Here is a 19,344-nt window from a genome sequence, read left to right as displayed (position 1 = left end):
GTTACAGCACCAATACTGACTAGTATTATTAACTATCACGATTAACAGTAGCAGATCATATTTTTTTTTGGTAGAGGACAATATTTTTGTTTGGTAGAGGACAAGGAGGCAGATGAGCTCCTTACTATTTATTCATAACGAAAGAAAAAAAAATTACAAACGGATTTGACGCGGAAGCGCAGTTCCGGCAACATCCTCCCTTACAAGCGACTCAAGCATAGTCGGAATAGCAGATCATATAACATGATACGGTGTGTTCTTTATCTTCTTTCTTTTGGTTTTTGCTTGTCGTAAAAGAAACGAATAATTTTAATTGTTTTCATCAGTAATCCTAATTAAAAAACGAATCACACAATAACAATGTTGAAGAAGATGAGAAAAAAAAAAATATTCATTAAAAATAATAGTAATAATCAAAATGTCACAGTTAATGTACAAGCTTGGCTTTAGTATTGTATCCGTAATAAGAAAGATACCATCTAACGAACTTCTTCAACCCGGTTTCCAAATCGGTTGTCGGTTTATACCCGAATTCGTTTCGGGCTGAGCTTATATTAGCATGTGTGAACGGTACGTCGCCGTTTCCTGGCATCTCCACGAAGTTTCTCTTCGCCTTCACCTTCAGATGCTTCTCCAATATATCCACCAGGATCGGCACCGTCACCGGAGACGTGTTCCCCAGGTTGAAGATCCGGTACGGTGCTGATCCGCGTTTTTTACCACCCGACCCGGTACTTTTACCCGACGAATCGAGGGATCCTAGGCAGCCTCTGACTATATCGTCGATGTATGTGAAATCCCGGGCTAAATCGACCCGGTTTTTGCCCCGGTAGATTGTGATCGGTTTACCTTGTAGGATGTTTCTGGTGAATGAGAAATACGCCATGTCCGGTCTACCCCAAGGTCCGTAAACCGTGAAGAATCTTAAACCGGTAATGGCAAGACCGTAAATATGGTTGTAAGTGTGGGTGATTTCTTCGCCGGCTTTTTTCGTTGCGGCGTAGAGACTCGCCGGTTGATCTGTACGGTCTGATTCAGAGAAGGGAACTTTCTCGTTGAGGCCGTAGACGGAGCTAGACGAAGCCCAGACAATCGCCGGCTGAGGATTCGCGGCTTTGCAAATCTCAAGGAGGTTCACGAGTCCGGCGATGTTGCTGTGTACATACGACTGAGGATTCTCCAAAGCGTACCTAACCCCGGCCTGAGCAGCGAGATGCATCACGTGAGTGAAAGCGACGACATCGAAGAGCTTCGCCAAGAGCTTGGCGTCGTTGAGATCCCCTTCGACGACGAAGATCCCTCTCGAAGACAAGAGAGATCTGCGGGCGCGTTTCAAGGAAGGATCGTAGTAATTGTTGAAATTATCAAGTCCAACGACGCCGTCGCCTCGTTTTCTCAAAGCGAGAGAAACGTGGCTGCCGACGAATCCGGTAGCGCCGGTAACGAGGACGGAGATACCGCCGGAGCGATGGATCTGAGCGGAGGTGCGAACCTGTTTCTCCCACTGGATTCCTCCCCAGGAAGCGGTTAGGTAACGGCTACCGGAATCGACGAAGCTTTGGAAACTCAAGTAAGAAGCGGTGAGAGCGATGAGGAAGAGAGCCCAAAGGAACATGGTGCTCGTCGAAGCGAAACATCGGTGGAGTTGACGGTTTGACCGGTCAATTTTGAATTTACCCGGCGTTGACGGAAACAACTCATCTTCTATTGAAGGCATAATGAAAATCAAATTACAATTTTATTTATTTTTTTCTTCTTCTTCCTAACAAAAATTTATCGAAAACAAAACAAATACAGAGGAAAGAAAGAAGAAGAAGACAGATGCAGATTTTTTTTTTTTTTTTTTATTGTGTGGGGTTTTTACAAAAAAGCATCTGCTAAGGAGAAGAGGAAGAGACGGACAAGTATATATACAGGTTGGAGTTAGGGGACAAGGAGACGCGTTATTTTGATTCCCAGATTGTCACCTTTTTTTTTTCTTCTCTTTTCTTTTCTCTTTTATAACAAAACAAATTATTTGTTGACAATAAACAAAACAAAAAAAAAACAGTCTATTAATTATTTTAAAATTTTACTACTAATTAATTATTACTGAGTAAAAACTGGATAAATGACTAAATCTACCGCAAATCTTCATTATATTCACCGCAATTCAAGGAGGAATTTTTTACAACCCTATCAAAATTAATGTACATATGTGTGTGTGTGTGTGTATGAAAAGAGAGTAAATAAAAGATAAACGACCTTTTTTGTGAACTTATTCATAGCAGTAGTAACACCTACAATGTTTTTTAAGTTTGAAAGAATTTCACTTGAGATTCAGTTTTTCGTTATATGAATTTTTACTGTTACGATTAGTAATATTTTGTATTTTCTATACAATTTGAAATCATCATACATAAATAAATGTGATATAAGCGTCTAATAGTAGCATTTGAGCTTTAATAATAAAATTCTTAAAGCTCATTCAAGCTTTAATCCTACTATGGTTCCAAAACAAGCTTTAATAATAAAATTCAAGATGACAAAAAAAAAAAGCTTTAATAATAAAATTCAAGATGACAAAAAAAAAAGTAGCATTTGAGCTCATTCAACAAGATTAACACATGTTATCTCTCTAAATCAGAATTTAATTAAAAAAAAACTGTAACACAAGAACGTGCGACCGACTTACAACTAATTTTGTCTAAACTTCATAAAGACCACATGCCTAGGTCATCGGTTGTGGTTTTGTTTATATGAATGATGGCTCTTATGAAACAAAAGTCCGGATCGCAAGGCTTGGTCCGTGGATTAAAAAGGTGTTATCTACTATCTTCGATCTACATTCATATATACTGTATAAAATAAAACTTTTTATCAACGGTGGCATTAAAGAAAAAAAGCTTTTGTCAATAAGTTGTAAATCTTGTGAGTAGTGTATGCATTTAGATTTTAGAGCAGTGTGGGCTTCGAATTTCAGATAACAAAAGCAGATAAATAAAAACCCGATATTTTTTTATGCTTACTTAGTACTTGTAAAAATTATAGTGATCTTTGTATGATTTTGCCGACTGGCCCGCACTGGGTCAAGTTCAGTTATTTATACACTATTTTTTTTAAAAAGGAATTGTATATCTTAGATTTGTAGTTAAGCAAAGAGTGTTTTAATTTGTTTGCTCCAGAAAAAAAAAAGTAATGCAAATATTGAAAGAGGATAATGTGAAGGAGGAGGAGGACGTGCGGACCACAGCATTCACCATTGGCTGTTTTGGGAAAGCGATGAGAGAATGACTGACATGTTCATAATAATAATAATTTTTAACAAACTGCGTGCCGTTTCCACGTATCTCTCTAACATTTACCGCTTCCCCAAGTCGCGGTTTCACCATAGAAAAGACAAGGGATTGGTCACCGCTCACCGAAAACCGGATGTATCGGTTGAGACTTTCGTCTTTCCAGACCTTGTAATACCGGTGATACCCAGTAATTTTTGGACGGTGCTCTTTTCTAATTTTTATTTATTTTTATTTATGCTATTATTCTTTTTTCCAAAAGAAAAATATTGTTCCTTTTGTTACTATTCTGTTCTTAAACATTTTTTTCTTTAAAAACTGATTACGGTACATCATCATTTAAATATTTAATACTATCTCAATACTCAAAGACAGATTCATTTCCTTTAGTATATTGGGTAAGGTTATGTTACAAACGCGTGAATTAAGTTGATAAAATCGATTTTACTCTTTACATGGCTATTATTTCATATTTATTTCTTTGTTTATTCGAAAAGATTCTCTAGTTTTTATTTTTATATAGGGAAAGATTCTTTGTTTTCAGACTAAAAAATTGTATTGTTGGGCAAGAAAAGATTTGCCGAGAGATCTTTGCTTGATTTACAAATTATATTTTTCAATTATTTAATGGAGTGAGCAATTAGGGTCCATCAAGTCTATCTACTAGTAGTACCTGTACCTGTAAATACATAGCACTATTTAACCATTGTTTGAATCTTTGTCTTCAAGCTAACTTAACTCCTAGCATTGCTTCATTTATTATACGAAAATTTTGAAACTATTACTGTAATAATCGCCAAAAACTAGGAATGTTTAACACTTTAATCATTGGGTTAGGTTGTGCGGAACAAGATGTACCTAGACTAGAGAGGCCAATGAAAATTACACTGAGTTTGGTGTAAGCTTTCGAGTTTCGAGTATGTTAGGTGATAGGTCTGACTTTAGTCCGGTTACTTGATGAAATTAGTTCAAATTTCAGCTCTCTTCCTTTGTTTTTTTTCCCCCATTTTTCTCGGTAGTATGAATTTTCGATGTTGATTATCTCGATACATATCAAAATAAAGCAAATCTAGTTGTAATTAGAAAAAAGCATTAAAACTTTTATGTTTTCTACTCTGCTTGGTTTTCTATATTCATAAACTATACTATTAATAAATATTTTCTCTGTCTCATAAAGATTGATGTTTTGGGGTATTTTTTGTCCCACAAAGATTAATGTTTTGTAAACTTCAAGAAGTAATCATTGAAAATATTTAAAATTTTGAATTGTTATTAGTTTAAAATTAAATAATATCTCTTTAGTCAAAGGAAAAAATATATTTAAACTCAGTAATCATTGTTTTTTTAAAATGTGTAAAAAATTCTAAATATAAATGTTTATGAGACAGTACGTTTCTATTTATTTACTCGGGGTTTACAAAAGAGCATGTCAATTTTGTTTAGTAAACGTGTGAAATGACTCAAATACAAACACGATCGTTACAATACATACTACCATGACCATCATTAGGTGCGCTAACACGATTAAATATAAAGTTATATTCACGTGTAACTATATTAATTTATCCGGTAACTATAATCTGTGGTCATGTATATATGGTTGGTGTTTCACTTAATTTTTTTATTAATCCTTAGAAACTTGTTTTCTTTATTGAGGATTATTCTCAAATTCTAATTAATTACCAATTTACGGTTGATTGCACATGCTTTAATCCAAAATCTAAAGAGATTCTATACGGCTAGCCAAGGAGGAACCTTTTTTTGGTCAAATACTTGAATAGACACTAAGCGAGGACACACTCAAGTAAAACATAACTTTATATATTAGTCTTATAACGAAGCGACAATTTATTCATCCCACTCCCTCCTTACATACGATATTAATTGCGACAAACCAACATAAAACATACTTATAGTTTCACACTTTCAGTAGCTAGAAAATTAACTGTACATTATAAATTAGTTACCAGCTCCTGATCCGGCTCTGGATCCAGCAAATGAACCAGCAGATGAACCAGCTGAACCACCAGAACCACTAGAACTCGAACTTGATGACGAGCTAGATCTAGATGATGATCTGGAACCTGAACCTGATCTAGAACCAGCACCAGCACCAGAGCCTGACCCGCCACCAAGACCAATCCCCAATCCAACGCCCAAACCGATTCCAATCCCACCTAGGTCAAGTCCCAAATCTTTTCTTGCGACTCGGCTCTCGGTTAACATAACTAAACTTGAAACAACTAATAAACCAAGAAAAACTAGACCTTGGGCCCTAGCCATTTTGGAAATCTTCGTGTGTAAAGACTTGCTTACTGGTATGTTTGAGTTTATAGTGTCACTTGATTAGTTAGATACATAAGAGAATAACACGTTCGTGTATATATAGAAGCTTTGGGATAGTGTGAGCCGTTACGTGTATATCACCAAATATAATTCAACCTAACATATATTTCGTTTTGTTATAGTTTAAATTACTCGTATACTAATTAAGCACGTTTAACTTGTAGCTAGTCTAGTCAAATGTATGTTTTTGCTAAGCAATATGCAAAAAGGAAATTGAATTCCTAGGTGTAGTGAATTAAATAATATCGTAGCTTAACCCAAGTTAATTCGCAAGGTTTCGCAAGGTTTATTAAAAGTTTAAAACCACTGCCCCCTTCATTCTCGGTTACGCTGCTGGTTCTGGTTTTTGCTTGATTCCTTGTAATCTCTAAACTTTTATTATATTTTATAAGAAGATCCTTTAACAAAAAAAAAAGAAAGTTTAAAACCACTGATGAAAAATTAAGAAAATCGTTTAGTGACAAAAATCACTACGTCATTATATATGACAGTTTTACACCAATCCGCAAATCAGCTATCACAGGTCTATAAGAGTATTATCTCACTTTTAGTTCAAATTTAAGGAAACTTTCAAGATAATAGAGCTCTGGCAAGTGCATTTTTTTAAAATGTGGATGCAGGTGATGTGTGCATTAATCTTTTGCTGCTACCAAACCCACCAGAGTCGACGGTCCACTAAATTGAGTGGAAGCGTGGTAGTGGATCATGCACGCTGAAACCAATCACTCATATATGGTCACTAATCTATGGTTCCACTATGCATTAATTATTCAACCTACGACACGTGCTTAAATCATTGTTCGAGAAAGATCGAAACTATAGGTTCACATTGGTTATGTTTTTATTGCTATGTATGACCCATAATGTTCAATACTCTTATAGAATATATAAAAAAAAAGTCATTGAATTCATTTTTTTATCAAGAGAAAATTGTTCTCTGGCTGTCACTTACATAATTTTACTGACACAATTTTATTAATAAGTTTAAACATATATATATATATTTTTTTTTTGCCCCAAAAAAAAACAGAAATATTTTTTATATTTTATTTTGAATCAGTGTTTAGTTTCAGAAATTAAGAAATGTTGTGTAAAGTAAGTTTATTTTAATCATTGGATTCAACTAATTTTTAAGTGTATGTTATAATCATAATTATGATACCGATCATGCTGTTTAATTCTTTGGATCTTAAATTGAATCCTAGTTTTAAATTTCAATATATATTGTTATATATAAAATATAATCTAAACCATTACAAACACGTTTCCTTAGTTAAATCCATTAACTGTAACGACTTCTGAATCCTATGCTTGAGTCTAATCTTTCTTACTTTACGAGAAGTTCTTATGCAGATAATACATATGTATATTTCGGATTAGTTCATTTATTCTAACATATTGAACGTAACACATGACAAACAAACAAAAAGAAAAGAAGAGCAAATCAAATCCTCAAAAAAGAAAGATAACAGAGCTGAATTTTGGTAATGAGATAAATAACCGTAACAAACTTTGTTTGGTTGATGTCTTTTTGTTTAGCTGTTTACTCTTTCAGTTGTTTGATTTACAAAAATCATATTTTGTGTTATATTATATGTATGCTGTTATTTAATATAAGCGCGCGAATGCTGAAAGCAGAAAAATAATAAGGAGAAAACATTAAAACCAAAATAAAAAAAAATGAAAAAAAAATGAAGAAACAGACGTGCCGGGAAAAAAAAATTCTACATGACATATTTTGTCAACTATGTAAATTGGGAAATTACATTACAACTTATATAGTACAAAGTAAAAACATCCACAACACCAAGAATCCAATTCGAATATGGAATAATAGTACATAGCTAACCAAACAATATTAGAATCTGTTTCCATTTCCTTTATTCACCCACTGTAGAAAATTTACTTTTCTATAGTTTTATTATTTCATACTAATAACATAATAATATAATTACGTTTAAAACCCAATCTTGACCGATGTGTTATCTGCATGCATGCGATATTCTTCATTCAGTCGTCGCCACCACCACCGTATCCTCCTCCATATCCACCGCCTTCACCGTACCCTCCTCCGTTACCGGATCCACCACCTCCACCTCTACCCCCTCCTCCTCCGCCTCCTCCACCGTGACCCCCTCCTCCTCCACTTCCCCTTCCACGGCCTGACCCCGAACGCCCTCCCGAACCAGACCCGGCACGTGATCCGGCGTACGATCCAGCTTCGGATCCCGCATCACCTCCGCCACCACCGGAGCTCGAAGAACTGCTGGAGCTAGATGAGGAAGACGAGCTTGACCCTCCTCCTCCAGAGCCAGATCCGGCACCAGCTCCGGATCCGGACCCTCCTCCACCGATACCTATACCAATACCAAGACCAGCACCTATCCCGCCAAGGTCTAATCCCAAGTCTTTTCTTGCGACCCGGCTCTCGGAGACTAGGACAGATGTGGCAAGTATCAAAGTTATTAGAACAAGTGACGATGAGTTACTGAGAGACATAGTTATTTTGTGTCTAGTAATGCCCAATTTAGAGTGCTTTTGCAGAGCTCTTGATGAATATGATACAATATGTTGAATGTATTTATAGGCGTTCCAGAGCATATGTTAGTATTGGTATGGTAGTGAAAATCCTACAAGTCAAAAGTTGTATCCAACTGTCCATCTAATCGTAACATTGGTTATTATTAATACATTCGCGTTGTGAGAAAATAGATAAACTATTAAACATTAAAAAATATTCAAAAATTGAAGGTTCTAGAATATAGTATATACTGTATAAGAGACATATATATAAGTTTGCAATCATTAACTACCTTTTTTTTTTTGGACAACATTGATTCTATTCATCAAAGAGAAACATTACAAGGAATAGGATTAAAGTATCCCAGAGTTAAGTCGATTACAGATACAAATAAAAGTTTTCCCCAAAGCAATAAGCATAAACAAAAGTAAGGTAGACATCAAGCAAAACTCCATGAGAGCTATGAAGCAAATGTTAAAAAACACTTGGAGACATGTGGGATCATGGTTGCAAGGTCGGACATCATCGAGGATCTCGAGAGATGATAGGAAGGTCACGGTAAAAGACACAGTGCCGTTGGTAGAAGAGTCAAGGCCAAGGAACTCACTGGAGTGGTGAACACTAGTAGGATCAAAGACATGACATGGATTTGGGGGCGAAGGCCCGTAAGGTGGTGTAGGTGATGGTAGTTGTTTGCTTAACAAGGTAGTACCTGAAGTAATTCGCATGAGACTTCAAGACCTTAGAGGTATTAGAGTTCAGAATAGAAGCTAATATCAGGATTTGCAATAAGTAAGTGTAGAACCGTAACATAACAGGTAGATCCTCTCTGCCATGGAAATGGTGATCAAGAATTCTACACAAGATTAGTAGTCGGTAGGACACTGGTGAATAAAAAGCAGACCGTGACCTTCTGAGGAGAGGTTGGTTGCAGGGCATTGGGTGTATGAGAGTGCATCAATGAAGCTAAAATCAGGTGCCAAAGGGTGATGTAAAGTCGTGCTAAAACAGGCGGGTCCTCTCTGCCATGGAAATGGTGATTAAGGGTTCCACACAAAGCTTGCAATCAACAGAATATGAGGACATAAACAAACGGCCTGAACTTCAGAGGCGGGTATGATTGATGGGATTTGGGAGAGACGCGATACCTCCAGATTTGGGGACCAATAGACAATGTCATATGTTTAGCAATAGCCATAGTTCTAACATACCCCTTGTACAACCAAGATAGACTAGCTAAGTGGATTCTCTGATGCAATCTTCGAACACCGAGGATGGCCAAACAAACTAGTAACAATATAGAGGAGAACAGAGGGCTAGATAGAGAGAACCTGGGCATTTGGAAGTTTGGCAAAACCATTTAGGAAGCCAACAAGCCGAGTTTGGGACCAAAACTCATCCGCAGGAATCCGGTGGATATTGTGGATGGCCAGGAGAGTTGATTCGTGCAGCGGCTAACCAACTTAAAATACGATATTATAATTTTATAAACATGGACCTAGCTATTACAATGTCAATGTCTAATTACAAGGATAAACTTTTTTGTTTGTTTGTCAACGAGAATAATACTTATTTTAATCTACATCCAGTCGAGATTCATTTCAGGTTTCTTGACAAACTTTAAATTCGGATTTCACCCAAATCGATTTCTATTATAGTTTTAAAAGTGTTATTTTAGGGCATAGAGCGTAATTAATGTAATCTCTAACTAATGTACTCAGCTAGTTTTGATGGAACATTGACATTTCTTCAATAAGCCTTAGCTCACGCAGGTCAAACATATCACATATGTTGCAGAAAATTGAAGAGAATAGAAACTGGAATGCTTGAACCAAACTAAAGTATTGTTCTGATTAATGGACGCTTCCACATAACTGTTTTACATACAAGATGAAGATAGAGATCAAGCAGAAAATGAAAAACGTGTAATGATTGTTTTTTGCACGAAAATAGATATGTGGATGCAAAAATGTACAACGTTGCAATGAACAGTCCTTCGGTGTCTGATCCACTATCTCTCTCTCTCGTAGGTCGGTCATGCATCTAATTTATATATTTTAATATTTAAAAATTATCTTGGAATTCTTTTTAGTATATGTTATTACACTCATAACTCATTATAACCATTGATAAAAAAAAAAACCATTATAACCAACTGATAAGCCTGTTTTAAATTAGAGATACATCTAATGATGTTAATTACCAACGACAAATCTTTTTAACTTCCTATATTAATGAAGTACAGATTCAGTGTGATTCCAACGATTTTTTATCCAAAAGTTGGTAACGTCGTGATGACTTTTACCATGCCCATGCCCATTTTTTTACTCTCTTAATTTGATTTTTCCGCTATATGAAAGATTAAGAATACATAATTCAATTTTGTAAGGATGTATATTACGTTAAAGAGTTTTTTTTCCTTTTTCTTTTAGATCAGTTTTAGTCTAAGATTCTAACCATATAGTTTCAGACTTTCAGTTGTCACGTAAATTAATGACTAGATGGAGGGATAGTGGCTAGGCGAGTACCAAACTAGTTAAGAAATGTAAAATGAACATCCATCACTTTCAGTTTTGACATCAGATTAAACGAAAGCCTATTATTTCCGTAACGCTTTCTTATTTCTGAGTTTTATCATTAACACTCTTTTTAAAATTATATGTATACTAAGATCATCTTTATTGGATCGATAGATATCTACGTTTGTAGAAGTTAGAAGTTACAACCACGCAAACTCCCGTGGATGAAAATATATATAAAGGAGAGTGCATGTGCATGACTTGATCCAAATAAATTTGGGGTGAATTATGTTGAAACGAGGCCATGAAATCGTTGGTTCGTGATACTGTTTCAGTTAATGATGATAAACTGATTTAAGTGGTACAAAAAGCTGGTTTATCGTTTACCACTTTATTGTTAACCAAAGCCTAACCCAATTTGGTAAATGTAACTTCTACCCTTATCGCATCGCTGTTATCAGGACCTACCCAATTTGGTAAATGTATTTTTTTTTTGATTGAATGTTAAATTAATTCAACCAAAAAAACTTATCTTTACAATATATGCAGCTCTTATGAATCCTGAATAGTGCAACTAAACAACTCTAAACCCTAAAGTTTCTCTCCCAAAACCCGAATATCGAGCCAATGCTACTACTAAAATTCTCCAACGCCGGTGGGGCTCCTGCTCACCATAATCGGGGTATCTCGACCTTTGTCCCTGTTCTTTGCTTTCCTTGTTTCCTTAGCTCTCTTTTTTCAACTTTTTTTCCTCTTTTGAAACCTTTGCAAACCCTCTGTAATCAATCAGATCCAGGCAAAGTCTTGCGCAACACTGAGTACGGAAGACGGAGGAGACTTACAAGCTCTTCCCTCTTTCACCCTAACTCAGCCTCACTACCGGCGGAAACCGAGTCCCATGGTATCCTCAAATCTCGATCCGGAATGGTAATCACCTCTGCAGATCTTTCTACCACAACGTCACCCAAGCCTTGGCAGGCAGAGACGGAGACGACGATTGGTGAGGAAACCTCCAGAGATGTATTTTTTCTCCGCTACTGGACTACCACCTTGAACACAAGTCACACCTTGAGCTTGACAACTCTGTATATGCTTTCATCAGAGACGGGAAAGCTTCTCTCAATCTCTCCGGTCAGCCGCTGTGCGCATCCTTTCTCCGGACCATTCACAACAACCTCCCATTTGTGGATGAGCTGTAAAACTGATACCGACTTGTTAGCTCTACAAAAGATCTTTCCCAACCTCCAAAAGCTCAGGTTCTCTCTATCTAACCCTCTGTTCTTCTATCGACTTTACCTAGTTTTTTTTGGCTATCCTCGGTGTTCGAAGACTGCATCAGAGAACCATTTAGCTAGCTTGTCTTGGATGTACAAATGATTAGGTGGAACTATGGTATTTGCTCAACTTGTGACTTTGTCGTTTGGATCCCAAAACTGGAATTATCAGAGATTATTCGAACTCCAGCAACCATACATCTTTACGAAGCTCAGGTCTGTTGTTCTCTTGTTCGGGTTTTGTTGTCTACAACCTTTGTGTGGAATTCTTGATCACTATCTTCATGGCAGAGAGGATCCACCTGGTATGTTTCGACATTACACTTATCTTTGCACCTGCTTATTAGCCTCATTGATGAACATTACTGCTCCCATTACCTTGCAACCATCCTCCTCTCCGAAGCTCAGGTCTGTTTACCTTCAGTCAATGTCCTACCGACTTCAAAATTTGTGTGGAATTCTTTATCACTATCTTCATGGCAAAGAAGATCCACATGTTTTGTTACGGTTCTACACATGTTTCTTGCGAATCCTGATGTTAGCTTCATTGTTGCCATTCATTACTCCTTCGTACTTGAAGTCTCAAGGCGGTTTAGATATGAATGCAAATTTCCGAGGTTGTGGTTTTGGTTTTAGAGATTTCTCAACCAACAGCCACTCCTCAACAGTTCTAGCTTATTACTTCAGGCATCATCTTATTAAGCACACCAACACCAGCATCTCCACCACCCTCCGGGCTATTGCCCCCCGAATCCCTGCCATGGTATTGCTTCTGCTAGTGCTCTTCACTCCGGTGAGTTCTTTGGCCCTGATTCCTCTACCAACGGCACTGTGTCTTATGACCGTGGCCTATTTGTCATCTATCGAGTCCATCGACGATTTTCAATCCTGCAACCATGATCCCACTTGTCTCCAACTGCCTTTTAGCACTTGTTGCATTGCTCTCATGGATTCTTGCTTGATGTCTTATTTATCTTTGTTCTTGTTTATGGCTTTGGGGAAATCCTTTGCTTGTAATTTTAAACTTTGGGATTCTTATCCCTATCATTGTAATGTTTCTGTTTGAATGAATAGAATCATTCGTTTGTCAAAAAAATAAAAAAAAATAAAATACAATATATGCATCATCAGTTTCTTGAAATTTGGTAAATGTAACTTTGTTTACTGATTATGGTAGAGCTCCTTCAATTCAAACGTTCATGACATTTTCTTTATTTCTTTCGATTTATCATGAATGAATTGTTTCGGCAATACTAAGAACTAAAATCAATGAAATCCACCGAAATCAAAATATAAACTTTTTTTTTGTGTTCTCATCGGTTCATCAGTTATAAATGTACAATATTTTTTGTATAGGGGTCAATTGTAAGTTTGGTGAACAGAAAATGAGACGCAAATCAACTTTCAGAACTTAAAAGAAGAAATCCAAACACTTTTCGTGTGGTCTTTTTCAAATATACAAGATATCAAAATTATATTTACAAATTACTGACATAATCTTGGTTGATTTACATTTTTTTATCAAATCTTTTACAAATTTGTAAGGCAACATCTACATAAAATATGCACATAGAATAGATATAGATACAATACGAAGCCTCTTTATATATAACTATAGTTTAAGTTTCCCAATCAAAACACCAACCAGGTCTGTTATCTCTTCTTTTACGACAAATTGGTTTTTCATTTTCTTTTGCTACGACCTCCCAAATACATACACTACAGTACAACATCTTAATAGGATCATTTTCTCTAGAATTGCCATATATAGTAAACTTGTGAGATCCACCTTTATGCCACGTAAAATCGCATTTAAACTTTGTAGTCTGTTTCCAATTTACTCTAAATTTAAACTCCCAACTTTGACTCCAAGGGATACGTTGTAACCCCAAATTATCTTCGGTAGATGCGCAGTTTACATTCAAAATATGTTTGCTGGACAATGAATTAATAATTCTAACTGTTTTTTTTTAAAACGGAAGCAAGCGTCTCGAGTTTAGCTCTCCTGATGCATCATTTGAAAGGGGTGATGGTGATGACACCGATACAGAAAGAACAAGAGTTGCAAAAATGTAAATCATGTAAAATATATGATTATAGAAAACCATGATTTTGTTTATGGTTTAGTATATGATTGTATTGCAGTTGATTAGACGTGAATATATAGTTGATCTTTTAATTTATTTATAGAATGCAATCGTATATTGTCCCTTATTTATAGTATGTAGTTTGCTATTTATAGTAAAGAAACTATTACAATTCAATCCAAGAGTTGCGAGGTGACTACTTAATTAAGAAGAACCATAGAAGGAATTTTATGAAAAATCATCTGCTTCTCATATAATTCAAATTGCGAAAGTAGACATAAATTGATATCTTCACGTTTCAAACCTTAAAAAGAAAAAACATTAAAAAAAAATGATGAATCTAGTTGCAAAACGATACTTAAAAATAGTCACAACGCGATGGAGGAGAGAAACACATGGCTAAATTTGTTATTTTTAAAAGTAAATGATTTTGTGTTTTTGGGCAAAGTTTTTCTAGGGATTTATTAATATATTTATGATATTTTTCTAGGGTTTATTAATTACCTAATTTATAATCTTTTTCGCCAAACACATATGTTTCTCTGTATCCACATATATTGATACACATGTTTCTCTGTAAACACATATGTTTCGCAAAACTACCAACTACATTTTTCACCGAATTCAACCAGCTTATATAAGCATAGTGATAATTGTTTGACAGAAGAAGAGCACATAGTTTCATGTAGTCCAAATATGGCAAAATAAAAATACATATGATTAGAAATCACACTGAAGCAAGCTGAATGAAAAATATCATCAAATGATACAAGCTAGGTAGCTTCCAATAATCACATGCCCGAGGTATACACTTCAATCACAAACTTTTCAACTTTATCGGCTGAAATTAATTAAACTCAGTGGTTAGCTCAAGCCATTAATGGAAGCAAATTTGAGGTTTAGCCATATATGTTATTAGGGTGGAACAAATTTGTTAGTCACCGTGGAACTGTCGTGTTTTATTGTTTGGTTTGAGTTACGTACGGGTGGTGTATTGGGCGTGAGTTGTTTGGTCGTGAGCAAATTTGTTAGTCACCATATATGTTATTGTTTGGTCGTGAGTTGTGTGTTGTATTGGTTTGGTGTATGATAGCTTATGCATTTATTTTTTATTTCTAGGCTGCTGGATCATCTAAACATGGTCATAACTTTGGACTTGGAGCACTTAGTGAGGTTTTACCATCTGTTGGTGCCTCATCAAGTGTACCACAATGTGGTGAAAAAGTAGAGACAATAACACATCGGATACAGGAGATGGAAACTGATCTGAAATAAAACCTTGAAGAAAATCAGCAAATCCAGAAAAGACTTAGCTATGGAGAAACTTGTTGAATATTTTGCAAGTCAAAATGTCTAAATCCAACACTACTACCAAGACCATCCACCTTTATCTAACTACTATGGTTTGTTTGTATTTCTTTTCAGTTATGTTTATGGATTAACTTTGTGCTTGGTTTATATTTCCTTTCAGTTGTGTTTATGTATCAACTTTGTATTTGGATGTTAGTTTGTTATCTATATATTATCGTTTGCATATTATATTTAGTTTTCATGTTTTATTCTATAATTATATATTTTTTGAAATATGGTGAAAGGATTTAATATTTTAAAAAAAATCTAGGAACGTGAAATGTCACAAATAAGTACACATTGTGGTAATTAAAAAATAAAAATAAAATAAAAAATAAAATAAAAAAGTAAAAATAAAAATAGTGACGGTTGTGTGTCTCTAATCAAGTCACTAATTGTGTCTAGTTTGTGATTGTATTTTGGTGGCAAAAAGTCACAACGTAGTGACTTAAAATAGTACTAATTTGTAACAAATATATGACATTTTTTGGGTCATGTGTTGTGTCATATTTGTGACTCTATTAACCGTCATAAATTGTAACTTTTTGTGACTATTCAATTATCGTCACAACTTGTGACAAATTGTTACTTCAAAAACGTCACAACTGTTTATGACTTTTTTGTGACTTACACCCATTTGTGACCATTTTATTGTGACCTTCAATCCATTTCATTTTCGTCACAATAAAGTATTTGTGACCAAAAATTAATATATTATGACCATCTATATTAACATTTTCACAGCAAATTTTTGAAAAAAACGTTAGAATTCTAAAATATTTACAATCCTATGCCATTGACATTTATTATGTTTTCACACATTTAGCTTCAAAAAATCAAGTCAATCATCCCAAGAATCTCTACCATATATATGCAATAATCGATTTCAAGATATAAAGTTATGGGAAACCTATAAATCAGCTATATTCGCTTTTGTATGTCATTAATTACTCACCACATTTAATTTTAAAATAGAAACAAATTTAAATACAGAAACAAATTAATGGCTAATAAAAATATCAAATCACATAAACTTGGCATATTCTCTAAAAATAAATCTTATGCAATATTTAATCCCTAATTATCTGGTAACTAATTAAAGATGTTGTGTGTTAAGAGGTGAAAAAAATAAACCTAATCAATTGCCTATAAATAATTGGTCCTTAATCACAAGTTAGCACCACCAACAACATCAATCATCAGTCTCTTCCTTCCAATACCGACGGGAGTAGGAAACAAATCTGGTGATCCTCAGTCTGCTACATCATTTTCCGATAAGAGCTTCTTCTTTTTTGTGAAAAAGAGATCTCAGAAAAGTGTCGTGGAACAGATTCAAACCATTTTATATGATAAGATTGATTGTCAATTTGTGATGATGCAAAAGTATTCATACTGCTAAATATTTCACTCTTTTTTTTCCTTATAAGTATATATTTTTAGTTAGAGCAATATATATGTTTCGCTTCTTAATGTCATTATCCTCTTTTTTTCAGTAGATTGTGATTATGTAACTAATTAATTTTGGTAATATATACATATTCTTGTGTGTAGATCATCAACGTGATTAGTGTTTGATTTGAATATAGGGTGATGAAATATATAAAAAGAAGACCAACACTTTAAGCAATTTGTAAAAACAACTCCTTACAAATTACACAATTCTATTTGGAAAACAATTCCTCAAGCAGATTTAACAAGTCTCTTTAACTTTTTTTTCTTCATATTTTACCTTAGATCATACAAGAAACAGTTACCTTATAAATCATAAGATCTATTGGAGAAAACAAAGTCAACAACCCGAGGGTGTAATACAAGACGGGTTTGAAACAATATTACTAAAAAAATAAAATATCATTAATCTCATATTTCAACATGGATAAAATCTTCATATTACTATTTTTTTAACAACACCAATATAGGGCATGCACAATTAAAATGATTTAATAAAAATTGGTATTATGCAATCTTAATAATTATTAATAAACTCCAACAAAATCTGTAAATTCCAAAAAAATGTGAATTCCAAAAAATAAATGTTTACATTGCGGGTTAAAATATAATAATAATGTTTACGGATTATAAATTTTTAAACTTTATAAGATTTATAAATATTTAAACTTTATATGAATTATAAATATATCATATAACTTACATATCCTGCGGTGTACCTAAAAAAAATAGATGTGTCATTTATAGAGTTAATCTCATAATTATAAATGTTTTTTTTACTAAAAAGGAGATATCAAATACAAATATATCCTGTTACACAATATAAATATTGAGTAAATCAAATTTAGTCCTATATGAGTAATATCAACAATGCTACTAACTTTATGATAATAAAACTAAATTTGTGTAAATACAGAGTTTAGCTATTTAACATATGCACAATACTAAAAAAGCAACAATATTTTATGGAAATTTTTATTTATCCACGGGTCCAAACCTAGACTAAAAATAATCATAAGTATGTGATGGGGTACACTTATATATTTTTGCGGGTTGGTTAAAAAATACAAGCAAAATATCTTAAAACTTAATCTTATATAAAAAGAGTTATAAACCAACACTAATCCGCTCCATCACACTCATATACAAAACTAATTAATTTTATTTTTTTAATAACTAATAGGCTCTAGGCAAAACTAACTAATTTCAAATTGAGAATTTGTGAATAAAAATTAAATAATATTATATGAACTACAAAGTGTATTATACATATTAACATATGTTTATTTTCACAACAACTAATCTTGATTGATTCAATTCCAAGATAAAGGAAATTAAATTAATTAAATTCCAAACGAAAATAATAATTTGTATATAGATAAAGCAAATAAATTACAAACATCTCAATATTATTATAAAACATTTGCTATATATCTATATAGATATATTTTGTCAACTTTTAAAAATAAATATTTGATTCAACATAATATTTTTTAGTAAATTATATAAAATAGTTTTAAAAAATAACATAAGCCCGCGGTATACCGCGGGTTAAAATCTAGTTAAATTGGTAACAATATTCACTTTTTATTGTAGTGTTAAGCAATTGCCGATCATCCCTGTGGATATTTGGCTCAATATCAGTTTCTTCTTTACCGAGTAATATTTTTTAAAATATTCTCTTTTATGGAGAGATCACTTTCACAACCCTCCTCTATTGTACAGAGCTCAATACCACAAACCTTATTATTTCAAAAACTATCAAGTGTGTATTCTCATTAGAAAAAGTCTTCAATTTTTATCTTAATCTTTCTTGTACGTAGTTAATTTCAATTTGCATGGATTCCCCTCTTTTAATTTGAGGATTTAATTAATGTTCTGAAATACAGAAAAACAAATTCTTCACAAGTACAAAGTCTTGGAAAAAGGTGGAAAACTTGCTGAAACTATCAAGTGTGTGTATTAGGTATTATGATCCAACGAAATCTATGAGAAAATGATTTAATAATGTGGAAATTTTATAATGATGTAAACACATATTCCGCAAAATCAAAATTGCAGAAAGCCTTTTTTTTTTTTTGTTAACAGCTAAATCATATAATGATGTGAAGACATGTTCAAAGAAAAGTGGAAAAACAAAAGACTTTTCTCTCTAGGGTACTAACATCGAGGCCTCATCTGCGCTAACTTCTTGTGACGCCAGCGTAGCTTTAGCTCGCCGGCGTCGGGATTGTCCCCTCTCCACTCTCTTTTGCTCTCTTTCTTGCTTCCCAGTTTTTATTTTTTCCCCTTTTTCAATTTGGTTATGAACCCCTCAGATCCCGATACACTTATTTTCGACAGAGACAAAGAGCGATGGCGCTTTCCGGTGAACCGTCTTTTTTTTTCTCTGCATGTATCAGCCGGGTTATCAGATCCACATATAGACGCGGTTCATATTTTCCGACCTAACTGGCTGCTCACACCTAGGAAAGCTTTTGTTTGGGGACCGAGGTTTGTTGGTGAGCTCCTATCTGGACAAGC

The 19,344-nt window shown here is 34.2% G+C and overlaps 3 protein-coding genes and 1 long non-coding RNA gene across 4 annotated transcripts; 1 reads left to right on the top strand and 3 right to left on the bottom strand.

The window, feature by feature from the left end:
- The first annotated feature begins 114 nt into the window (after positions 1–114).
- On the top strand, positions 115–3,639 carry LOC147935798 (uncharacterized). Its single transcript, XR_015568324.1, has 2 exons — positions 115–251; positions 3,165–3,639. It is a non-coding gene; the product is annotated as an uncharacterized LOC147935798 (long non-coding RNA).
- Positions 374–3,001, bottom strand: LOC104717153 (UDP-glucuronate 4-epimerase 1). The gene has a single exon (XM_010434685.2). The coding sequence runs from the start codon at positions 1,715–1,717 to the stop codon at positions 428–430; it is 1,290 nt and encodes a 429-aa protein (XP_010432987.1). The 5' UTR covers positions 1,718–3,001; the 3' UTR covers positions 374–427.
- A 1,441-nt stretch (positions 3,640–5,080) lies between the features above and the next one.
- On the bottom strand, positions 5,081–5,622 carry LOC104717152 (uncharacterized). Its single transcript, XM_010434683.2, has one exon. It carries the CDS (start codon positions 5,556–5,558, stop codon positions 5,235–5,237), a length of 324 nt encoding a protein of 107 aa, XP_010432985.2. The 5' UTR covers positions 5,559–5,622; the 3' UTR covers positions 5,081–5,234.
- A 1,745-nt stretch (positions 5,623–7,367) lies between these two features.
- Positions 7,368–8,197, bottom strand: LOC104720054 (uncharacterized). Its single transcript, XM_010438023.2, has one exon. It carries the CDS (start codon positions 8,118–8,120, stop codon positions 7,632–7,634), a length of 489 nt encoding a protein of 162 aa, XP_010436325.2. The 5' UTR covers positions 8,121–8,197; the 3' UTR covers positions 7,368–7,631.
- Between the last annotated feature and the right edge of the window lie 11,147 nt (positions 8,198–19,344).

Source organism: Camelina sativa, chromosome 10 (assembly GCF_030686135.1).
Source record: "Camelina sativa cultivar CO46 ecotype springtype chromosome 10, ASM3068613v1".
NCBI lineage: Eukaryota > Viridiplantae > Streptophyta > Magnoliopsida > Brassicales > Brassicaceae > Camelina > Camelina sativa.
This window is presented reverse-complemented; position numbering and strand designations above follow the sequence as displayed.